Below are 25,218 nucleotides of genomic sequence, written 5' to 3'. Positions count from 1 at the left end.
ATATATTTTTTATACATATTTTCAATATTATGCAAACAAAAGATATAATTGTCTATTTTTCTGAAGGGTAAATGTCGTTTTTTTTTTTTTTTTTTTTGCACATCCACCATATCTTTATGGTATTAAATGTCAGTCCAAACAGATAACACTTTTGAAGAGTATAAATTATATATATATATATATATATATTTTGTTGAATTAACTTTAGTTATCCTGCCGTCACAGGAGAACTACTTCTGATTGGCTCATTTAAAAGTATGTCCCGCCCTTTTAACACTAAAATCAGGAAGTGATCTGACAAAATCACTTGAGAAATGTAAAGATTTTCAACTTGTGATTTATTTGTTCTTAAAAATGTAATTCCCTCATCATTTAGTGTAGTTTTACTTGTTTTAGTGGAAATATGTTAGATGTGTCGACAAAACCCAAAGAAAAACAGAGACGTTCTGACTGACAGACAGATCAGGAATAACATGGTGATCTTTTGTGACTTTATGACTCTTAATGACATTTTAAATCAACGTTAGACTGTGTCTGGTTACAGTTTTTCAAATTGTTCTTTACAGAAAGTAGGAGGTAGTGGTGTGATCGTGTTCCTGTATGAGGTGTAGAAAGTTTTACTTCCACAGGTCACTTCCAAAAAAATCAGATTAGCTGTTAAACACTTGTACAGTTCAGTTTTCTATCAGTTCAGTTGATTTATTAATGCAAAACTGTAGGATTCGCCTCCAATTAAAAGCAGTTTTGGATCTTCCAATTCTCCAAATATTTCTATTCCATTTGTTATATCAGTTCTGCTTTTGTACAGATAACTAACTGAAAAAGAATAGATCTTTATGTCAAATTTAAAATATTTACTTTCCAACAGGCCGTGCTGTGATAAATAGCAGCAGTGCACAGCAGATTTATGGAAGACTTTGATTTTTTTGTGATCACAGAAAACTGAGAATTTTTAATTTTGAGATTAAAAATCCTGCTCCAATATGACATCACACAGAAATTCCCCCCCATTGCATGTTTTTGGATCAGTTCAGACTCTATTTTCTCCTCAAACATGGGTGACTAAATGTCTAGAGGGTGAATCACCCTCACGTGGTATTGGATACAAATAGTCAAACTGGTTTAAATCCTTACACGTGCCCATTTCTCCCACTTCCAAACCAGTAGGTGGTCTACATATGTATCAGTCATATGCTAGGGCAGCATTCTAGATCAGTGGTTCTCAACCTTTTCAGCCCACAACCCCCAAAATAAATGGTCCAGAGAGACCGGAGACCCCCTCTGTAGCTGAATGAGGTTGAACACAGACAGGGTCATCTATAAGGGGGGATAAAGGGGAGAGATGTTTGGGGTGCTTCCATAAAGTCAGCAAAATGATGGTCCATTGTTCTATGAATCTGTGATAACCACATTTATTTGTTTATCTGAATAATATCCACTGTTATCCAGGAAGTTTATCAATATTTGTGCCATAGTATATAGTCATCTTAAAGATGTAAATCCTTGTTTTAATCAGAAATAAAAATTAGTTAAAAGTGTCCAAAAATGGTGGAAAAGCACAGAAATTGGTTAAAAGTGTCCAAAAATGGTGGAAAAGCACAGAAATTGGTTAAAAGTGTCCAAAAATGGTGGAAAAGCGCAGAAATTGGTTAAAAGTGGCCAAAAAATGACATAAAAAGTGGTAAACAGGCTTAAAAGTGTCAATATTGGCTTAAAAGGGGCAGAAATGGGGGGGTTGAGGAAACGTAACTTAAAAAGTACAAACAATTACTTTGAACTGGCAAATAATGGGCATGACAAATTGTGATTGTGGTTAATTTGGCCAAAAATAAGCATGAAATATGGTGAAAAGAGCTTAAAAGTGACAATAATGGGTCAACATATGTGACATTAGGTGGAAAAAGTGGTGAAAGTGGTTTATAAGTGCTGAAAATGTCTTTAAAATGGAAAAAATGTGCAGAAAAGGCACTGAAATGTGATGAGAAGTGACAGAAATGGGAGTAAAGTAGCAAAAATGCATTAAAAGGAGCAAAAAATATGGCAAGAAAAAAAGTGATGAAAATAGGTTAAAATATGACAAGTTTGGTGTCGTTGCAAAAAAAAAAAGGGTAAAAATAAGCAAAAATGGGCTCAAATTGTTCAAAAAAAATTCTTATTTTCTTGAAAGCATCTGACGACCACCTCCCAGTGTCACGTGACCCCAAATGAGGTCCCGACCCCAAGGTTGGAAACCACTGTTCTAGAGGACAACCCAGTTTCGTAATAGGGCGTAGCAGCATGACTCCTCAACAGTCAGTAAAACATGAACAGATTTACGGTACTTTAAATTCCAGCTAGATCATTTTTGTTTTCAGGAAATGTACTTTGATCTCCTGACAGCAGACGTCTTTGAGGAAGTCTGGCAGTTGACAGTCAAAACATGTCAAGAGATCAAAGTCAGTTTCCTGAAAAAAGTTGTCTGGATAAATGAAAACCTTAACATAAGATGATTTTTAATTCAGTAACGACTCGTGATGAGGTTTTAGATTTGATGCGTCTGTATTTCCTTAAATGACCAGTTTTTAAAAGCTAAATAAAGCTCTATTAACAGGAAGCTAAGACGCTGACGTTACATTAGTCAGCACTTTGAGTACTTAAGGATCTTTTTTTTTTTTTTTTTTTAGGGAACTCCCTACAATGACTCAGTGCGAGTTTTTACAGTTGCCTGAGGAATCTGACAGCTACGTGGTGGCACTGAGGAGTTCACATCCTCTACAGGTGAAACATTTGAGGTCAAATTTAACTTAAAAACCTGCAATAAAGACTGGAAAGGTTCAAACCACTGGTAAAAGCTACTTTAAGATAAAAGTCTTTGATTTTTGAAAATATCACGTACTCCAAAAATCTGTAATAAAAGCAGTTTTTTTTTCTTCATTTCTTAAGGCTGCGTGTGGTAAATTTAGTGTCTGTTGATAAATGGTTGTGTCACATTTAAAGGTCATATTTGAATCAAGCTGGAGCTGAAGTAAGACTTAAAATCTCTGAATATGAATTTGTCATTTGGACATATATTTTTCTTCTTTTTCTTCTTTGTGTTTTTGGATTCATTTTGTGTATTTTTATTTATTTATTTATTTTTTGTCGTTAAAAATGACTCGTTCGAGTAATAATATGGGAAAGATCAAAGGTTTTATGTTTTAATGACATTTTGTGTTTTAATTCTCATTTTTAAAATATTTTTTCTCTTACTTTGTGTCAGTTCTTGTTTTGTGTTTTTTTGTTTCATTTTGTGTATTTTTCTTGTCAATAATAATGACCAGTCCAAGCAATGATAGAGGAAAGAACAAAGATTTTATGTGTTTTTAACGTCATTTTGTGTATTCTTTTGTGTACTTTTCTCTTCAGTGTTTGCTGTTTCAAGTTTTTTTTTAATTCATTTTGTGTGTTGAACTGGTCATTTTGTGTGTTTTTAGGCATTTTTTATAATTGTTTTGTAAATTTGTCTCTTACTTTGTGTTTGTTCTTGTTTTGTGTCTCTGGATTAATTTTGTGTATTTTCGTTGTTGTTTTGCATATTTATTTCTTGCTCTATGTGTGCTTGTTTTATGTTTTTGGATTCATTTTGTGTATTTATGGTGTTGTATGGTGTACTTTTCTGACATTTTTTGTGTGTTTTGGAGTCATTTTGTGCATTTTTATTGTTGTTTTGTATATTTTCTCTTGCGCTGTGTGTTTGTTCTTGTTTTGTGTGTTTTTGGAATAATTTTGTGTGTTTTTGGAATAATTTTGTGTGTTTTTGGAATAATTTTGTGTGTTTTTGCTGTTGTTTTGTGTGTTTTTGCTGTTGGTTTGTGTACTTTTCAGTCATTTTTTTGTATGTTTTGGAGTCGTTGTGTATTATTGTTTCGTTTTGCATATTTATCTCTTGCTCTGTGTGTGTTTGTTCTTGTTTTGTGTTTTTGAATTCATTTTGTGTGTTGAACTGGTCATTTTGTGTGTTTATGGTATTGTTTTGTGTACTTTTCTGTCATTTTTTGGAGTCACTGTGCATTTTTATTGTTGTTTTGTATATTTTTCTCTTGCTCTGTGTGTGTTTGTTCTTGTTTTGTGTGTTTTTGGAATAATTTTGTGAATTTTCACTGTTGTTTTATGTACTTTTCAGGCATTTCGTGTGTTTTGGAGTCACTTTGTGCATTTTTATTGTTGTTTTGTATATTTTTCACTTGAGTTGTGTGTGTTTGTTCTTGTTTTGTGTTTCTAGATTCATTTTGTGTGTGTGTGTGTGTGTGTGTTTTTTTTTTTTTTTTTTGTCGTTTTGCATATTTTTCTGTCATTTTGAGTGTTTTGGAGTCAATTTGGGGGCCACACAAAATTAGACTGAGGCCCGTGGACCACAGGTTGCCCATGTCTGCACTAGGCTTTAAGTGAATCTGCATTTGTATTTTCATTATCTTTATTGTTGTTCCTTCTCCTATGGTTTAGTTATATGAAGTGTGTTTTGAATGACCTTTTCAACTTCCTCTTTTGCTCATGGTTCTGACGTTTGTTGGTTGTAAACAACAGGAGAGTTCCCCAGTATAACTGGTTTTCTGTATAGTGGTTAACCAGTACCAGTCCTCCTCAGCATTTCTAAAGTTCAGTTACAAATACACACGCACACACATAACATGATCTCAGGGGACATCTTTGAGGTGGAAATGTGAGTTGTGGTCACAGGTCCATTACTGATGCAGAACAAACAGGTTACTGTGTTTATGTCCATTAATAAAAAGGAAAAACAACTGGCATTCATTAATGTTTTTATTATTTTTTGAGTTTTTACTGTTTTCAATGTTTTTCTATCATTTGGTGCATATTTGTTGTTGTTTGTGTGTTTTTGGAGTCATTTTGTAATCATTCTGGGTGTTTTTGCTGTCATTTTGTATGTTTTGCTGCCATTTTGCAAATATTTGTTGTCATAATGTGAATTTTTGCTGTTTTTTGTCATTTTGTGTTTTTTTTGCTGTTATTTTGTATGTTTTTCTGTCATTAAGTGTATATTTGTTGTTGTAATGTGTATTTTTGCTGTTGTTACGAAGGTTTTTAGAGTCATTTTGTATGTTTTTCCGTCATTTTGCGAATATTTGTTGTCATAATGTGAATTTATGTTGTTTTGTGTGTTTTTCTGTTACTATGTCTTTTTTTGTAGTCATGTTGTGCCTTGTTGTTGCTGTTTTGTCTGTTTTTCTTTCATTTTGTGTATTTTTGCTCTTGCTTTATGAGTCAGTCTGTTTTTGGACTCATTCTGTGGTTTTCTTTGTTTATGTTGTCATTTGTGCATTTACTTTGGGGGCTGCACAAAATTAGACTGAGGGCCACGTCTTCACCAGGTCTAAAAAATACTAATAATAAAATGAATGCCAACAATGGGAAAACCTGAGTGTTCCAGCTGGACTTCTGTGAACGCATCACAAATCACCTGAGAAGTAAATCATTTACAGCTCCTCATCAAACAGACGTCTGTAGATCAGACCAACGTAGTAAAAACATGCTGACATAAGGAAAAGAAACGGAATAAACTCACACATTCAGTGCTCAGAGGTCAACTGATTAAAAACATTAATGTAATGTAAACAAATAATGTAATAAAACGCAAATAAAATCATCTCATATTGCATTGAGTAGATGATTTTACACAAATCCTGATCCGATATCGGACGTCGATCTGTTATTAGCAAGAAAAAAAACCTTTTATTTTGTATCGGCCTTTGTCAAAACTTGGATATTCATTGTTTTTATTAGATTTATTGAGCTTATTCTTCAGAATATTCTCCTGATTAGGGTAAAAATGTCCGTAACCCATTTGTTAATAATAAAAGGGTAATTTGTTTTATATCTATGAAGTAATAAAAGTATTTAGGATTGATAGCAGTGGCAACCAACACCCAAGGGTTCAATATCAGTATCGTATCGGAAGTGAAAAATTTGTATCGAGATTGAAAAACTGAGATTTTTTTTTTTCTTTTAACAAAAAAAAAGAAAAGTGAACTTAAAATTCAAGCGATTTTTTTCTATCATGGTCGAGAAGGGATAAACAAATCTTTAAAAACTGGTTATTTTCACTTTCTGTTTCTAAAACAAAGAATAAAATGTTAGATGACAGAAACAAACAGAAAAAAAAGCCTGCTTTTATACAGTGGGCAACAGGAAGTTGCTGTTTTCAAAGTAAGAGCGCAATTTCTGCAGATGTCAAGCCTTATTTTTACCATTTCAAAAATCACGTCAGATTAACGTTTCACAGATTTTTTAGGCTGGGCTAAACACGCTCTTACTTTGAAAACAGCGATATCCAGCATCACGGTCTGAGTTTACCTCCGTACTGAGATTATAACCCTAACCCTAAGATAACCCAATAAACCAATAAAACACGTGTCCGTTCACTTTGAAAACAAGAATAAACACAAATAAATTCATTCAGTTTAGCAAAAATTCATTTTTCGGTAGTGCGCGCGTGCACATATACAATCGCAGTAAGATGTGAACTCAGACCATGACACCAGTCACACCATATTTTGTCTTCTAACATTTCATTTTTAGAAACATAAAATGAAAATCAACTGGTTTTTAGAGTTTTCATCATCCCTTCTCAACCCTGATTAAAAGAAAAATGCTTTGAATTTCAATCTTATTTATTTTTTTAAATTTTAAAATCAAATACACACTCGTTTTTTGTTTTTTTTTAATATCCTTTTCTGAACAGAAAATACTGAGACCTAAACATGCACTGACTGAGTGGGAAATGAGTGCCTTTAAGCTTTAGATTCAGTCCAAAGACCAGTAAAAATACAAAATGAACCAACCCTAATGTCTTGTGTGCATGTTTTACGAGTATAATCCATAATCTACCCTACATTTGATGCTATAATTGATTCAGTTTGTTAAATGTTGAAGGATAATCAATAATTTCTAATCCACGAATAGAGGCCGTCACACTGTTGTGATTTAATGAAGACATTTTGGAGGATTTTGAATAAACAGATCCATGATGTAATAAATGAATCCCATCCCTCCTTCAGATGAACCACTCGGACCAGAAAACGTAGAAATCCTAAAAACAAACATCTGTATTTTCTTTTTTAAACAGCAAGAGTGGAAAATGTGTTACAGTTACAGGTTTTTACAATAGAAATAAAACAGTGGAACACTTTCATGCTGTCTTTGTGTCTGATATAAATAAGCCAAACTTTTAATTTCACCAAAGAAACCGACAAAGTGACATGAGCAGAAACAGAGAAAATGCCTTTAAATGAGTTTTGTTTTATAGATAGCACAATCAATCGTATATCAAAGTCTCCAATTCTTAATATTTGGGCTTTAACTCCTGTGTTTTGTCTGTAAAATATGCAATCCAACACATATTGAGATCTGATCAAACTTATAAAGGTCCTATATCATGCAAATCAACTTTTTTGAGCTTTAAATCTTGTTACAACATTAATTCCTTTTCAAAAACACCCCCAAAGTATTATTGGGCTTCTCTGCCCTCTTCTGAAAAACGATCAGTTCATAAAGCTAGTGACGTCATTAGCACGGTGAACACTGCAGTGTAGGCACCCAGGGAGTAGACATCTTATCGCCTTTGACGTGTTTGTGACCCAAAGAGACGCAACAGTTGAGGTGATAAACAAATGATTATCACCTTAAATGCACTATTCCTGTATTTAATAAAGATGAGGAGAAGTAAGTGAATTAGCAGTTTAAAACTCAGCTGAGTGTTTGAAGCAGCTGACTGCTGCTGCTGCTGCTGGATGAACACACAGCTGAGACAGACACACAATAGCTGCTTAAATATCCATGTGTTTTACTCTAATGTGCAGTTTTTTTTTTTTACTGAAAACAATAACAACAGTGTGTGGATAGCAAGAGAAAAATGCTTTGGTGATCACTGATCTACCTCAGGGCGAGTCATGCAGGAGCCTTGCAGGCAAGTCAGTTTATAGACACACCCACTCATGAATATGCATAAGCAGGCAGCAAACAGCCCGTTGGTCAGAGAGTCACTTTTCAGAGGCTAAAACTCTGAACAACAGGTGAGTTTGGTAAAATAAACCTCAAATACTATGTTTTTGGGGTTCTTAGGACAAATGGAGATGGGTGAAAAATGCATGATATGGGACCTTTAATGTTTCATCTTTCCTGAACCGTGTTTAGTTTAAAGATAAGTGATGTTTTCAGTTATGAGACTGTTTGTTTGTTTACCTTTCAGAGCTTCAGGCTGCAGAAAAAGAAACAATGTCAGGGGGAAAAACAGGGAAACTCCACCACAATGTGTGACATCATGTCTTTGGCACGGCAGGTTTTACACCATCAACACAAACTTTGACTTTGTCCTTTCCTCCTGAAGTGTGTGTGCGACTCTCTCCGCCATACAACAACGCGGTCCCGTTGCACTTCCGTCCTGAGACGCTGAAAGTCCTACCATCAGTCGATCCATCAGAACAACCATTAAATAGAATAGGAATAAATAAATACAAATAAATAGTTTCCACCGCAGCAGTTTGTCGTGTCCAGGTCCGTATCTGTCAGCGAGGACGCCACTCGTTTACGCTTTAACGCTCTTCTGGACACGGAGGCACGCTCAGGAGTGTGAGTGTGAGTGTGAGTCCTCAGACCGCCGTCTCCAGGTCCTCGTGGTTGGTTGATGGCGTTTGGTTGGAGCTCAGGAAGGCGGTGAGCTCAGAGTCTCCCTCAGCGTAGTCGGCCGCCGTCTTCCCCTGCAGCACACACGTCTACGTGTTTACCTCAATAATTCTGTATTTTTTATAATGTCAACAACAGATGGAAAGTAGCCAGTGCAGGCTAACTCTGGCTCATTTGCAGCTTTTTTCTGTTGAATAATCAGCATTTTCACTGAAAAATCAATACCTGTAATAATGGTTTATTTTAAAGGGTCACTGAGGGTCAGATGTTAAATTTCTGCAGTCATTTGGATCCATAAGGATCACGTCTCAATATTTACGCCAAATATGTTGCGTGAAAAGTTGAAAAAAACCAAACAATTTTTCAAAATAAAAGAATACAAGTTAGAACGTAAGAAAGAATAAACATGTAACATTTATTATTTTTTTTAAGTTTGGAGCTGCATTTAAAAAATAAATTAAGAGAATCTTGGCATAGAATCAATGACGATTGCGTTTTGTAAGTTTTGTTTTATTTCATCTCCACCAAGGAGGTCATATATCCCCCACCGTTTGTTTGTTACTTTTGAAAATTGTTTTTGTAAGTATGTTAGTCAGTTTGTTTGTGTGTGTGTTTGTTTGTGTACACTAAACTTGAAAATTTATGAATGGATTTTGATGACATTTTCAGGAAATGTTGATAATAGGTCAAGGAACATCTGATTATATTTTTGTGATGTTCTGGCTACCAAAAGAAAATATATATAGATATATATATCCCATTCAATTCCCCATCCACACTGTGGAACTCCTGTTAAAAACATTGTTTTAGAACACTGATGATGTCATCAACAGTGATGTCATCAGTGTACGATCGTGTACACAAACGGACACAGACTGACCGACATACGTTTGAAAACGTTTTCATTTCGGAACAGTGTCTCCGTGGAGACGTGTGGATCCGATCGGCCGTTTTTGAAAGTCTGCGCTAAATGAGCGCAGGTTGTTTTTTTTTGCAAAAGTACTAAATGGACTTTTGACAAAATTTTAACCAAAAATAGACCTCACGCAATGGAATATTCCATTAAATCTTAGAGGGGATCTGGATCAATATACTGATTTTGGATCAGTTTCAAAAATAGAAAAATCTCCATCTCTCATAATTGGCAACATTTTAAAAATTAATATCTTGGTTTATAGTTGACCGATCTTTATGAAATTTAACTCAGTTATGTCAAGTTGGTTCCTCAATGACCCCAACGAGTTTCATCGGAAACAGTTTCCGCATTTCTTCATGATTTATCAATACAATTGAGTTAAACCTACTGTATTGTTATTGATGGGGATAAAAATTTCTTCCAAGCCTTTAAAGTGATTCTGATCATCATGGTACCATGATCAGAATCACTGATCCAGATAACTGCCATTACCAGGCAGAGTGGACATTTGGCGACTGGTGAAGGTTTACACTCTGTTTTGTTTTGTTTACATTTTATACGCTTTAAATGGGTCCTATCTGTCGTCTATACAATCTCCTCTTATCAGTGTCACTTTTAGGCTCACTTCAAACCTAAACTACATCCCCCATGATGCACAAAGTGAGAAACAAGCTGTGAACTGTGAACAGTTTTCCTCTGTCAATCATTGACGCAGTCAGCTGACCTTACAGGACACGAACGTTCACCTGGAAGTTCGTTTTGTCCCGAGACGCCCCGGCCGCCACCAGTAGCCGACACACTGCATGCTGCTTCTCTGAGGCTGCTTTATGTAATGCCGTGTCCCCTCTGAACACACACACACACACACCAACAAAGTCACTGAGAGAAATCATACATTGTGAATAAACTCATAAAAACTCCTGCAAGGAGAAAACGTATGAAGCAACAAACGTTACATACTTTTCTCTGTCGAGCAGATCCAGGAGAGCTTTTGAACCTGAGCAAAACACATCAAATCCAGGTAATATTAACTTTGACTGATGAGATTTCACAGCGTTATATATTTAGACAGTCACCTTGGTGAATGATGTAGCTGACCAGCTCCGTGTGTCCGTTCTGGGCTGCGATGTGCAACGCCGAACATCCTCCAGAGTCTCTGACCAACAAACTGACGCCTCGACGCACACACTCACAGAGCTGCAGGGTCACATGGATAAACGTAGAGAAACTGAAATGTCTCAAAAGGTTCAATTATTAAATGAAAGTATAACAAAGGTGAAAAGAAACACCAACAAAGGATACATACATGATTAAAAAGATACACATAAATGAATAAGAAGTAAAAAAATAAAATAAAAAAATGGAAATACAGAAACCAAGACAATGATTATAATAATACAAGAATAAGTGTAATGGCAATTTTCCAGATTTTGTTCCACTGTTCCAATGATTGCCATTATCACACAGGTAGGAGTGAAGTCTTTCGCAGATGCAATCAATGATGTTCCAGCCGTTATTGTAGTTGAGTTGGGTTTATTTGTAATGTTTGATAAGTCAAAAGGAGAACAACACACGCCTTTCCAGCTGTTTGTCTGAGTGCTGAGTTTCACCATGAAAACCTGTCTGGTGAGAACTGTATGTGCTCCCCCTACCTGTTACACCCCTTCCTGTCACCTATGCCCTTATATACACACACCCCAGTGCCCTTTGGTGTCCCTAGTGGAAACTAATATATAAGACATATCCACAACTAAATATCATGCCAACAATAAACACAAAATGGCTCCTACAATAAGGATTAAAGTAAGTAAGTAAGTAAGTAAGTAAGCAGTTTATTAATAAAGTGCTTTTTGCAGATAAAATCAGAAATTGCTGTACAGAGTTGTGGTAAAAGTACAAGTGCAACACAATAAAACAATAAAACAAGAGTGCATAAACATCATAAGAACAGCAACATTAAAGGACAAATAAAAATTAAAATCCAGTTAACTAAAAGCTTTTCTGTAAAGTGAAGTCTTCAGCAGTTTTTTAAAAGTGTCCACACAGTTGAGCTCCCTGAGAAACTGGTGCAGGTTATTCCAGAGTCTGGGAGCTAGAGCCTGGAACACCAAGTCTCCTCTGGTTTTACATTTAGTTTTTGGGGTCTTTAGGAGACCCTGACCTGAAGACCGAAGGCATCGCCCTGATGAGTAGGGGCACAACAAGTCAGAGATATATTTAGGGGCCTGACCATGTAATGCTCGGAACGTGAGAACTAATATTTTATATTCTATGCGAAACTTAACTGGAAGCCAGTGCAGAGTAGAAAGAATGAGGGTGATGTGAGATGATCTGGGAGCACCAGTTAAAAGTCTGGCAGCAGCGTTGTGAACGATCTGGAGTCTGTTTAGGGTCGACTTATTAAAACAAGTAAAAACAGAATTACAGTAGTAGATAGAGATGATATAAATGTGTGTATGACCAGTTCCAGATCTGATTTTGATAATAGATGCCTCACTTTAGAGATATTTCTCAGGCGGTAAAAACAGTTTTTAGTCAAATGACAACAATGTCCCTCCAAAGACATGGACTGATCAAAAACAACCCCAAGGTTTCTGAGGCTGGTTTTAACAGATGAGCCCAGATCACCAAGAGAGTTTTTAATCAGAGGGATCTTTTTATCAGGAGCAATGATCAGAGTTTCTGTTTTATTTGAATTTATCTGGAGATCATTTGATGACAACCAGTTTTTGATACAGGATATACAATCTAAGAACTCAGATAAAAAGTGAAAAAGGAGCAGTACAACTGGATATCGTCAGCATGAAAATGACAAGACACATTTTTAAAACCACGGATCAACCGACCAAGAGGCATCAGATACAATAAAAACAAAACAGGCCCCAGAACAGAGCCCTGGGCTACTCCACATGACAGGTTGGACATATTAAACATAACATCGTTAATAGCAACATTAAAGGTTCTTCCATTAATGTAAGAGGTAAACCACTGGAGAACAGTACCAGAAAACCCATCTCAGATTTGAGTCGATCAACCAGTATACTGTGATCTACTGTATCAAAGGCAGCTGTCAGATCAAGTAAAACTAAAACTGTGTAACGACCAGAGTCAGCTGCCATCATCACGTCACTAGAAACTTTCAGAAGAGCAGTTTCAGTGGAGTGGATTGATCTAAAACCAGATTGATATCTGTCATAAATATCATGCTGTTCCATGTATGAGGTCAGCTGCTTAGCAACCATTTTCTCCATGATTTTAGACATGAAGGGAAGCTTAGATATGGGCCAGTAGTTTATAAGCTCCCCCGGATCAAGATTGGGTTTTTTAAGAATGGGGTTTATTATCGCATGTTTAAAGAAGCTGGGGACTGAGCCAGATAAAAGTGAGAGGTTTATCAATTTTACCACCCAAGGACCAACAACATCAAAAACATTTAAAAGCAGAGAAGTAGGAACAATGTTTACAGTGCTCGATGAGGGTTTCATCTTTCCTACTAAAACCTGAACATCCTCTAGGCTGACAGGAGTGAAGGAGGACCATGAGCTCACAGGGGCTGATGCAGTGCACAAGCTAACCAAGGGAGGAGTGATGCTAGCCCTGATGACTTGTACTTTATTTACAAAGAAATTAAAAAAATTAAAAACAAAATATGAGTAATCAGGATTAAATATGCAAATATAATACATACATTAAATGTATAGAAGATACATATTTGTTGTAGTTTGTGTTATTTTTCCCAAATAAATGTGCATTTACCATATTAAATATATTTATATATCTTACACTATTACACAAGTTTCTTATTTAAATATGTCCAAGAAAAAAACTCCTAACTATTGCATCTCTGCAGGAAAAACCAGGATATATCTCACAAATTCCCCAAACTCAACTCAACACGGACAAAAGTGAGTTACGGTAATCCAGACAAAAACATCCATTCTTTGCTTTTATGCTCTTAGTATTGATTAATCCATGAAAAGAGTCTTTTTTTTTTGTTTTTATTAAAGCTCTAAATAAAATTAATCAATGAATATGATAATCATCATAGCTGTTTGAGACGAGCAGATGAACAGCTGTAACTTTGAAAAATGAAACTCAATGAGGAAACAATAAATTATTACTTTTTTTCACAGCATGTATAACTGACAGGTCTTAGATTATGTGCAAAATATTGTTTAAAATGTATTTTCAAGTGTTTGTGCTGAACAGAAGTAGTTTTCCTGCTTTAATGCGTCAATACACTGATGATAAAATGTAGGATGCAGACGCACAGGAAAAACTGGTTTGGATTACTGGTTCCTCAGCGGGCAGAGTGAGGGTCATTTACCAGTGAGAGATCCCCTGACCTGGCAGCCGTCAGCAGTTCTGGAAACACACACACACACACACGCACAAACACAAAGACAGGTTAATGAGTCTCAAAACACACACAAAATATTACCAAGTTTAGAGTTTCAGCATCTGTAGAAAATGCATTGCAAGGCTGACTCTGATTAAAACACTTCAATTTAGTTTCTTTCATCAAACAAATCATCTTTATTTAGTGTTTCACAGATCTGTTGTTTATCAGATAATATCTTGCCAACTAAGCCTTTGTTGCTTTGACAGATTATTATTTTTGCTCATTTCGAGCCATAAATCTGCCCTGAACACACTAAACGACAGCAGTGCCTCCTGCATCATGCAGATATTTGCCTCTGAAAATAACAATCCATATTCAATGTCATAATTACACTGCAAAGCAAAACTGTTTATCTGAATGCGATGCTTGTAAAAGCAGTGACAAAAAAACTGAAAGTAAAACTTCAGTTTGAGGAACCGTGATGCTGGAGAATTCCCTGAACTTTGAAACCTTTCATAACAAGACGTGACTCATTTAGGGCCTATGTGACAAATCTAGATTGGGTTTATCTCCGTTAGCTGGCTTGAACTAACCAAACAATCCCTGCCAGACAAGAGCTGTTTTACAAATGTCGATCAAAACATGCTAATTTAAGCCAAGTATTTTCACCCTCAGTACGTGCCCATAAAAGAGGTGGAGATTTCAGCATCTGACCAATCACTATGGAGAGAACTGGCAGACTGAGCGTCTGCACAATGAATGACGGAACAACTTATAATCTTAAACAAATATAATGAATATAATGCCATGGGGACAGCAAACAGCAACACTATTACTGCAGCGCGCAGCAGGAGGCAGAGCTCTTGTACTCGCTCCGATCTGATCCACTTCATAACTTGGTCCCGACCAGGTTGCTTAAGTTTAAAATGATGAATAATTAAAATCCATAATTCAGACCAAAGACAACCCTGATGTTAAAAAAAAGGCAGGTATTACAGCACACACGATTCAAGACCTATTTATCACACACAATGGGATGACAGTACATTGTTTAACTGTATGTTTGTGGTGTCAGCCTCAGCGTTGAATGAATGAATGAATGATTTCACTCATCCGTGCATACGATCGAGACACTGGCTTCATCAGCTGACTGTAGATCAGTCCATTAGATATAAATCTATATCTTTCCTAAAGGATGTCATTGGTGAATGAAAGAATTGCATTTATCATTAATAATCTTCTTTCCTAAACGCAGCTGTCAGATTTGCACCAACCAGGATCTTCAATCAATGGGCAGGTAGTTTTCAAAGAGATCTGATTGGTCAGGAGGCGGGGCTTTAGGACTCGCTAACATCCAAGCCAGAGAAAAACCAGGTTAGCTGTGCAGCATAAATTGCCATAGTGATTAAGCTCCAACAAGCTTTGTAGTGCAGCACACACTGGAAGTTAGCACGATAAGAGGTAATCTAGATTTGTGGTATAGGCCCTTTATGACGTCAATGTTAGATTTAAAGGGGACGTATCACATAAACTAAATATAATATCAATCATGTGTTTGTAAGTGCCTTGAAAACAGCAGCCAAACACTTTTTTACTTGGTTTGTGTCACACCTTGTTCCTCAGCCGTCAGGGGAACGCTACAAACAGAAAGCAAAGAGAGAATTAGAATTGGTGACCGTGAAGAGTGAATGTTTTAAACATTTTATGCATGAATGTGATGATCTTGTGTTTGTTTTCCTTTTGCATGTTCACCTTAGTTTCTTTTATTTCTGTTTTTTCAGATACGTTCGTACCTGACTGTGGGCTCCACCACCAGATCTGGCATCCCTGCAGACGAGCCCTGGTTCACCACGGGAGCCTCGAGGTCCAGGATGAAAACCTCGTCCTGGCAGATCTCCGTCACAAAGTGCAGGTGCTCCTGTAGAGCAAAGCCAGACGCGTTGAAATGTTTATCTGTTCAATAAGAATACGAAATGCTTCAAGGGGCCGATCACACACACCTGAGCTTTGTCGATGCGATAAAAACGATCGGCTGACGTCGCTGTGGAGAGGAAAGTAAAAAAGTTACAGTAAATGTGAAATAAGGTACAAAAACCAAATCTTCACCTGCCACCTCTTTAAAAATAATGATGATTATTTTTCTTACAAAAATAAGCATGATAATGTTAATTAACCCTCCTATTGCACATTTTATCCTTGGGGTCAACTTGACTCCAGGGATATTTGCCTCCAGAAAATGATTTTCAGAAAATTGTTGACCAAGGTTTTTGTGTCAAGCACATTGTTTATGGGTTGAATAAATAACCCCTTGACCTGTTCTCTAGCGCCACCATCAGGCTGAACATTTTATTTGGAATTCATTCATTTTGAATAGTTTTCATCTAAATCTTCACAAATGTGCTGACAACATTAATGACCACAAATGTATGAACCTTATTGGTTGTGGTGATGATATAACCTTTCCTGCAGCGCCACCATCAGGTCAAACTTTCAGTTTTAGAGTTAGTTATCTTAAAAATCTAATTTCATTCAAATATTTTCTAATTTGGGGTGTAAAATGACTATCACAGAACGAACCATACTGATTGATGTTGGTGACCCCCCCTTCCTCTCATAAACAAATTTATTTACTACTTCAGATGAGAATGTCTCAAAATCATTGGTCTCAGAATCATTCTCCTCTACGTCACTTTCACTGTGAAAGAGCTGTTCCAAAACCTCATTGACAGTAAACCTTTTCCTACCTAGAGGACATTTTCATTAGAGAGAGAGAAAGAGCAGATTGCAATACAGACAGAGCACGAAGAGGAATGATTTGGATAAAGGTGTGAGTAGTAGGTCACACATACACACACAAAGATACACACATTCATGCCCATTATCATGGTGTTGGAAATTTCTCATGAGAATATTGTGTGTGCGTGTGTGTGTGTGTCCCATGTCATGCATCAACTCAAAAGTATCAACTCTGCACCTGCAGGTGCGGGGATGGAACAACCAATGCATGCAATATGTGTTCAGCACATTGAAAAAATCTCATCATGATAACTTTATGCTTAATCAATAATTGTATCCATCAAATTAGGAAAAGTCATGAAATATGAAGCAAAAAAACTAACAAACAAAGTCAACTATTATTTTTTGAATGATAAACATTGAATGAGGTCAAAATGACCCAAAGAATAATAGGAGGGTTAAATGCATAAATTATTGCGTTGGATCCCGGATTTTGGATTAGGAGCTAATTCTCACACGTCTGGTAATAATTCACTGTGTGGAAACGACATAAATGTGTTTTTGTGTTCAGGCTTTCACTCACAATCGAGGAAGCTCCAGTTTGCAGAAAGTCTACTGGACGAACTGCTCCTGGGAATGCCTCTGCACTCGTCCTGCACAATAAGATACAAACACTGTGATCATCATTGTTGTCAAGCTCAAGTCTCTAGGGTACGTGTTTTTGTGTGAATAAGGCTGTGCAGTATAAAACACACCAGGACAATCTGACATGGTGACATGCATATTTCAGCCTAAACATGTAATCAGAGTTTATGGGTGTCTTTCTGTAAAGACCTCAGCTTTGATCAGCTAAACTCATCACTTTATAAACTGTACAATGTTCGTTTGTCTGAATATGCTCCAAAAGTTTGTGTTTCTTTCCCCTACAGTAGGGGTGTCAAACTCAATTTAATTCAGGGGCCAAACAAGGAATAGTCTGCACTGAACTGATTATAGCCAGAAAAAACAGACATTTCATTATTATTGTGCCCTAGTTTGCACTTCCATCTATAAATAATATACATTATCCACGCAATAAGAAACGGATATCAGTCCCTTCAGGTTCATGACCTAAATTTCCTTGATTTTACGACCAATTTTTATAAAAAAAAAAAAAACATGTTAAGGTTTCATTTATTCAGATAACTTTTTTCAGAAAATGTACTTTGATGTGCCAACTGTCAGTCTTCCTCAGAGGCATCTACTGATTTCTTTGATATATCCCTATGAGTTATTTTATAAGGAGAAAAGCACATGAAAAAAGCTGTCTGAAAAAATATAACCTTAACTTAAAATTTGTGGACTGATTTGAGGAAAATTGCTAGATTTTGGCAAAATTGAGAGTTTTTTCAACAATGTGAGATTAAAAATGACAGACATCATCTGGCATAAGCACAAGAAAACTGTGAGCCCCTGAAAATTCTGTGAATTTGTGTATTTGGAGGGATTGAGATATCTAGAACTGAATTCTGTCATAATTTGTATATATATATATAATTTGTAAATAATGCTTCATGTTTATTGTCATTTCTACTTCTCGTGCGGGCCGAATTGGCTGCTCTGAAGGGCTGGATTTGGCCCCCGGGCCTTGAGTTTGATACTTGTGCCTTACAGAGAGACACCCTAAGGTCATGTACCTGATAGTGCACTCTGTGGCCAGTAGATGGCGTCTGGTGTAAGTCCTAGCAAGCACAGCAAGACAGGTTTCAAGGTTACTGCACAGCCACAGCATTTTCACAATAGAAAACAAGAACGGCCTCAACACACACGTTGAACTGGGTTAGTGAACGTTCACCACAGGAGACAGGAGGCTCAACAGAAGGCTACTTTTTAATCTCTGCCTATGAATAATAGGCAGCAGAGAAGTACATTGAGCAGAGCAGGAGTGTGAGCTGGACAGTTAAAAATTATGGTCATGATGATGAAGACTCACCTCCTGCAGTCTGTCAATGAAGAGTCTGCACGTCTCCAGGTCACAGTCACCTCTAACCACCACGATGCCAACTGGGATGGCTGGAAAGAAGAAGCAGAAAACTATAAAGGTGAAATCCGGATTTCACTGAGAGCTGTAGATTGAATACACGCAGCTGCATCTTGAAATCAAGTGTTTAATGATGTCACACGGCCCCACTGCCTGTAATATCCTCTTGTTTTATATTGGAGTGAAACATTGAGCCTGCTCTTTTGATAATTTAGTAGCTTTTTCCAGTGAAAATGACAATTTATGCTGCTTTTAAATAATCAGGAAAAGTAAAAGACGTCGATGTAAACCTCTTTTGTTTACTGAAAGAGAATGAAAATGGGATACACTGTGTGATTTTTTTTCAATCGTTGTACTCAGCTCCAGCTCAAACTGTGCGACTCAGACGCAGAGCCCGAATGTGCGCAGCTCACAACTCATGTTCTCACACAGTACGGACCGACATTCTGATACGATCTGACTGCTCACACTGTACGTTCATACACGACACGTCGGGGTCTTGTTTCCGGAAATACAACGTACAAATTGGAAGAAGAACACTGAAGCGTCACTATTAAAACAGACGAAGAAGAAAATCCCGGAAGTGGAGAGACACTTGCAATTCTCCGCAAAAAGAGCTTTAAAAAAGAAAAGACGACGATGTGATGGACCAGGAACTGGCTGGACAGACGTGGGCAGTACAGTCCGTCAATTTTACAGCGGGCCTACGGTGTTCGAGCGTTTACGGTAAGCCGGTCTGTAGCACTGCTTCAACTGTGCGATACCCTCACGAGGAGCTCACGAGGAGCGACTGGATTTCAAACATGTTTGAAATCCTTACGACCTACGATTGCTGATTGGGAGCTGGTCGTGAGGTGTTAATCGCTTCTCGTGACCTCATGTATACTACACGATGCACGACACACGATCTAGCACGACTCGATCAAGCACGACTCGCACGATCCCACAAAATAGTCGCATGAGTCGAAAATCGGCTCAAGATGGGCCAAAAATTGCACTGTGTATGCCTGCCTTTAAACAGTGCACAGCTGATGCTCTGATGGCTAAAGTTAGTGAGTAATCACGGACTGTTGAAGACACACAAACCCTAAAAATAGAAGTCCTTTTGGGTGGGGGCCCTTCAACAGTACAAGTTGGCATTTTGACCAAAAAAGCTGCTAAATTATGCAAAAAACAGACTGAATGCTTCACTCCAATAGGAAACAATGGGATGTTTACAGGCAGTGGGGCCGTGTGACATCATCAACCACGTGGTTTCAAGATGGCAAAACACAGGCTCTAAAACTTTATAGTAGTCCCATTTATAAAAGACAATTAAATGATTATGTTGCATAATAATGTGTTTTGTTAGATTTGTTAGAGTACATTTCAAAGATTTTGTAAAAACTGTGGAAGATCCCTTTAAGGAGGAACACAGCTTAACAATGTGTTCTTAGATGATAAATGGATGAACAAATAAAATAACTTCAGTGAGGCTAACTTCAAAAGATACGCATAATTCTGTGTTACAAAGACATTTTTTTTTAAAACAATGGCATCAAATCAATGACTTATGTGAAACACTTCTCTGCACGTTGTGTGGATCAAACACACACAGAGACTCACAAACGTCCCGCAGGCGCTCCTTGTCATACTGTAGCCGGTCGTACTCCTGCAGGCTGATCCGGTTCACTCGAAGACGCAGGCGATCTGGAACTGCGTGAGGACTGGCAGGAGGGATAGGATATAGGCACATACACACAGACACACACGCACACACAGATCGAATGTGGCCAAACACACACAGGGATAATGTCACACGTGCACACGACGACACATGCACAGAAACACACATCACAAACCGGTAAGGAAACCTATTTTGGAACAAATAAATCAACTAAGGAGTCTAGGAAAACTCTCTGTTACAGGTGATAGTTACACAATAACAGACGTTTCTTCTTCTGAGGCATATTTGTGTGTTTGTGTAACAATTGTATTCTTAAAGGAAGAAAGTGTAAAACACCTCTCAGTCTCAAACATCAAACTCTTACCTGCAAACACATCAGGAGTCAAATCAAAGATGAATTTCTTGTTATAATGTTAGTGTGACGTGGATAGAGACCAGCTCGGTGCACGTGTCGTGCACAGATCTCAGTCTGAAGCAAAGGTGAAAAGACTACAGCAGAAGCTCGCTGACGAGTGGAGAAGCTAAAGCATGCAGTCGTTTAGTCTTTCCATCATCACACACCAACACAGGAAGAGCGCACTGACATCACAACACAACGGTTCCACCAACAGTATGCATCACGGCAAACAAACTGCTTTAAAACGGTTTAAACTCATCAATTAGACTAACACCGGAGGGACATGTTTAGGTTAATTAAGCTAGAATGAAAAATATTTTATCCTGTATACTTTATTCAATTCACAGAATTTTTTTAAGGATAAAATATTTTCTATTCTCATTTTCTATTCTATCTTAATTTTTTGTGAATAAAATGTATTTTATTACAAAAAATGCAAAAAGGACGACATTTTCTTTATTAATAACTTACATTACCTTTCATTAATAATTATAATAATAACAAGAAGACAGTCATAAACATCCCCCACCAGATTGGTTGTCATTATAACTCATAACCTTTTCCTAAATGTTCTAAATCCAAGAACGTAGATGGATACATAAGAAAATATTATCACATCAGAATAAAATACTAACTATTTCAAACGGTTTCTGAGATAAGCTGTCCCCTTTAACTCGGACGGACAGATGCACAGACGGACGGAGCTCAAACCTATATCCCCCTTTTCCACTTCGTGGTGGGGGATAATAATAACACATTTTATTTATAATAATAACACATTTTATTTATAATGCACTTTATTTTTAAAGCAAATCTCAGAGTGCAACAAATGCACGAATAGTTAAAATTCTTGTACATGTAAACATGATGTAAAATAACAATAAAGTTTCAGTAGAAGAGTTTTAATCTTGATAAATCTGAGTGTAACAGGTGTATTTTAAATATATAATAAATAGAAATCTGAGATCACTAAAATCCAATGTTAAAAACCACCAAAACGTCATATCTTATTTACATTTTTAATTTCAATTAATTAAATGTGTACATTATATGGCAATGATAATACAAAATAATATTACATTTTATACTTTTAAAAGTTAACATGTTTTTTTTTGGGGTTTTTTTAAACTGGATACAAATTTTTACTTTTTTATTTATTTATATTTATTATTGCAATTAAATAAATGCATTTATTTTACTGCATAATTGTGAACATCACCAGCCCTCCCTAAGAAAGGCTAAGAAGAACTTCATTAAAGGGAGAATATAAAAAGAGAGGGCAGTGTTACACCTTGGTGAGGGGGAAGGGAACAGGGAAGAGGAAGTCAGGGTTGGAAAATCGAAGAGGTGGGGAAGAGTCGACTTTTTTTAAGGTAAGAGTGAAATGTGGTGTTGTGATGATTAAATTGAATATCTTGATTAGTCTCCTTTTACCATACACATCTAAAAAGAGTCAGACCAATGAAATTGCTCTTGATTCCTTTTTACTTCTGTCCCAGCTAGGGATGAAACGATTAATCGTAAGGCAGTTAAAAATCGATTCATAGGTACCACGGTTCACATCGATGCTCTGAAAATTGAATCGCAGTACTTTTTTTAAACAGCAGAGGGCGCTATATATTTATCCCTCCAGAAGCGGACGTGACGGGCGGAATCTGCTACTATTTTCTTTCTGGCCGCCATTTACTGTTAAACATGCTCATAAATGAATATCTGTAATATTACGTGAATATCTGTAAAAGTCCCGTTTTTCTATTAGCTCTGTCTGCTAGCATAGCTTCTCTTCTTCACTGGTGGAATAACTGCATGCCAACCGACTACTGGGTTACCAGCGCCCTCTGCTGGTCTAAACAAATATCTGACGTTAATACAGTAAAATGACTGTTTTTTTTTTTTAAAGTCCAATTGTTAAGGCACAAAATACATTTTCAGTTGCACTTTTAAAAAGAAAAATAACTATTATGCAGTTTTGAATTGTTTACTATAGAACCAGAATTTAAATTAATAGGTTTCTTCTTCATTTGGATTATTCCTTTATTTATTTCATTCAAAATTTATTTTTAGTTAAATTGCATCATTTTGAATAGTTTATCAAGGGATTCTTTTGACAATGAAAAATAAAAGGAAAATAGCATAGTATTTTCCCCAAAAAAATAAAGGACTATTTTTCAACATTCCCATTTTGTAAAATAAATCGTGAGAAAATCTTATCGTGAACCCAGTATCGTGAATCAAATCGTATCGGGAGTTGAGTGAATCGTTACATCCCTAGTCCCAGCACAAGCTTTTATAGGTGCAAACTAGTAATGCTAAAAGGTCAAAATAAATCTAATAGAATAATTTACATTATGAAATGTCTGGTTTGAGTGAAATGTAATTATTGGTGAAACCGGACTGACGTGTGCACAAACTCACAGCTACACACAGTGACAGAGGGCTGAGGTACTTACACAGAGAAGGAGTCAGGGGGAGCAGAGAGGCGGCGCAAATCAGCTGCACACACCTTCTGAATACTACGGCCGCACTCACAACAAACACACACACATTCAGAGAAAAGAGAGAGAAGGATCGTATAGTGGTGAGGAGGAACGAGATGAGAGAAGAGAGGAAATAAAATTAAAAAATGAGTGTTTGAAACATTGGTCGGAGAGCAGAGAGGTTTAAAAAATGAGAAGAAAGAGGGTTGGAACATTTAGTAATCATTAAAGATCCCAGATATGCATCGGAGTGAGAGAGAATTATGGTGGGATGGAGAGAGAAGGCAGGAGGAGGGACAGGTGGAGACAAGTCCAGTTGGTAAGTAGTAGACAAACAGTGATAGCACACAGTACAGCTCCAGCAGTTAGACTAACACCATTCATCTACTGTTGGTCTACCACATGCACACATCCACTGCAGCCTCTAAACCACAGCTACCAAAACCCTTCAGCATTAAGGTGGCTGACTGGATGATTACAAGTGTGAAAAATGTACTTCTTATTACCTTCCACCTGCGTTTATCTATTCGTTTGTTTGTCTGTGAGCAAAATGACGTCAAAAGTACTTTAAATGTAAGTCCACCCTAAAACCTTTTTTCTGCTGAATACATATATGATTAGGTACTAAGTAATGTAGTTTATTGATCCTAGTCCTACTCCTCACATTTTAGTCAAAGTGTTAAAATTTAGCATTTTTAGCAGTAACATTTCAGAGTTATTGCAAATGAATTTTGCTATTGGCTGTGATTAGATCAGTGATGTCTTTATGGATCAGTGATGTTACTAAACGTCACTGTTAGCCCCACCCCTCCTATAAAAGATCTCACAGCCCTCTTGAGCATTGATTGACAGCTCCATGCTAGGAACTGCTCAGCGCTGTGGGGGTGGGCTGCTGTGACTGGGCTGCTGTGACTGGGCGTGTCCTTTGGATTTTTTTTTCCTAGTGGCAAGTCAGCAAAAACCTAAGGGTGTACTTACATTTTAACGGATTTTGACAAAACTTCAACCAAAGATAGATTGTCCGAGATTTTGGTGGGGATCTGGATCAACATACTGAACCTGGATCAGTTTCAAAAATCAAAAAATCCCAATCTCTCATAATTGCAGAAATTTCAAAAATCCATTTGGTTTGTAATCGACTGATCTCTTTATGAAATTTGACGGGTTGGTTCCTCAATGACCCCAACAAGCTTTATTGTTTTCAAAACAAATAGGGGTGCCAATACATTTGGACCTACTTTATCATTATGAATGGGGATAGAAATTTCTTGTTTCCTCTTGACTGCTCTTGTTTATTATGATTCCGTTCAAACATCTTCATACCTGCTTATTCTACATGGAGTACAAATATTTGTCTCAGTTTTTTTAACGCATAATACACCTTCAAAGGAAGGCCACCATATGGCATCCTCACAGGCTAATTGAACCCTCACATCTGGGGGCTTGTCCAGGATTTCTGAACTCCTCACTCTGTCAGCATAAGATGTGCCAACCTGCAAAAGCAGCTCATTGTCCAGGTCCTCTACCTCCTCTGGTAAATAAGGGACCCTCTCACATAGACTTGACATGATTCACTTTAGATAAGCCCTGGTACCCCTGATTAGGATAAGAAGGCACAGAAGATGAGTGGATGGAGAGGCCACTTATTTTATAATGATGAGATATAATAACTCGGCTAGGTCTAAAAGGCTTGGGTCTGATGTGGTTCAATTAACTAGTCACATATAAAAAATGTGTGTATGTGTGTGCGTCTCTCTCTGTGTGTGTGTCTCTTTGTGTGTGTGTCTTACTCGTTGAGCAGAGGCACTGAGGTGCGTCTCTTGCTCTTCTGGACCATGTTGGCCTGATTTCGAAGGGAGATGCGGAGAGTCGATGGAGCCAATCGACACGGCTCTCCGTCCACCTGCGATCACACAGATGCAGCAAAGTTATTATTAAAAGGAAAACCGTCCTATACAGTGTTTAGCCTTGGATTTCTGAGTGTGAGGTGGCCTAAAACTGCAGAC

General features: G+C 37.1%; 1 protein-coding gene across 5 annotated transcripts in view; it reads right to left on the bottom strand.

Annotated features, from left to right (window-relative positions):
* Positions 1 to 7,058: 7,058 nt before the first annotated feature.
* Positions 7,059 to 25,218, bottom strand: part of dgki (diacylglycerol kinase, iota) — an 88,312-nt gene continuing 70,152 nt past the window's right edge. For 3 of the 5 annotated variants that reach the window (XM_028449145.1, XM_028449146.1, XM_028449149.1), the window contains exons 21-34: positions 25,003 to 25,115; positions 23,186 to 23,248; positions 20,278 to 20,378; positions 18,625 to 18,704; positions 18,329 to 18,373; positions 17,236 to 17,305; positions 15,917 to 15,957; positions 15,710 to 15,834; positions 15,528 to 15,553; positions 13,902 to 13,939; positions 10,651 to 10,771; positions 10,535 to 10,571; positions 10,321 to 10,420; positions 7,059 to 8,732 (exon numbers count right to left, since the gene is read on the bottom strand). In XM_028449145.1, the coding sequence (XP_028304946.1) occupies positions 8,625 to 8,732; positions 10,321 to 10,420; positions 10,535 to 10,571; positions 10,651 to 10,771; positions 13,902 to 13,939; positions 15,528 to 15,553; positions 15,710 to 15,834; positions 15,917 to 15,957; positions 17,236 to 17,305; positions 18,329 to 18,373; positions 18,625 to 18,704; positions 20,278 to 20,378; positions 23,186 to 23,248; positions 25,003 to 25,115 (1,068 nt within the window). In that variant the 3' untranslated portion in view covers positions 7,059 to 8,624. The remainder of the gene's footprint in view (positions 8,733 to 10,320; positions 10,421 to 10,534; positions 10,572 to 10,650; positions 10,772 to 13,901; positions 13,940 to 15,527; positions 15,554 to 15,709; positions 15,835 to 15,916; positions 15,958 to 17,235; positions 17,306 to 18,328; positions 18,374 to 18,624; positions 18,705 to 20,277; positions 20,379 to 23,185; positions 23,249 to 25,002; positions 25,116 to 25,218) is intronic. The other 2 variants (XM_028449147.1, XM_028449148.1) reach the window with 2 other exon arrangements.

This window comes from Gouania willdenowi, chromosome 6 (genome assembly GCF_900634775.1).
Source record: "Gouania willdenowi chromosome 6, fGouWil2.1, whole genome shotgun sequence".
Lineage (NCBI taxonomy): Eukaryota > Metazoa > Chordata > Actinopteri > Blenniiformes > Gobiesocidae > Gouania > Gouania willdenowi.
Note: the sequence above shows the minus strand (reverse complement) of the source record. Positions and strands in the feature narration are given on the sequence as shown.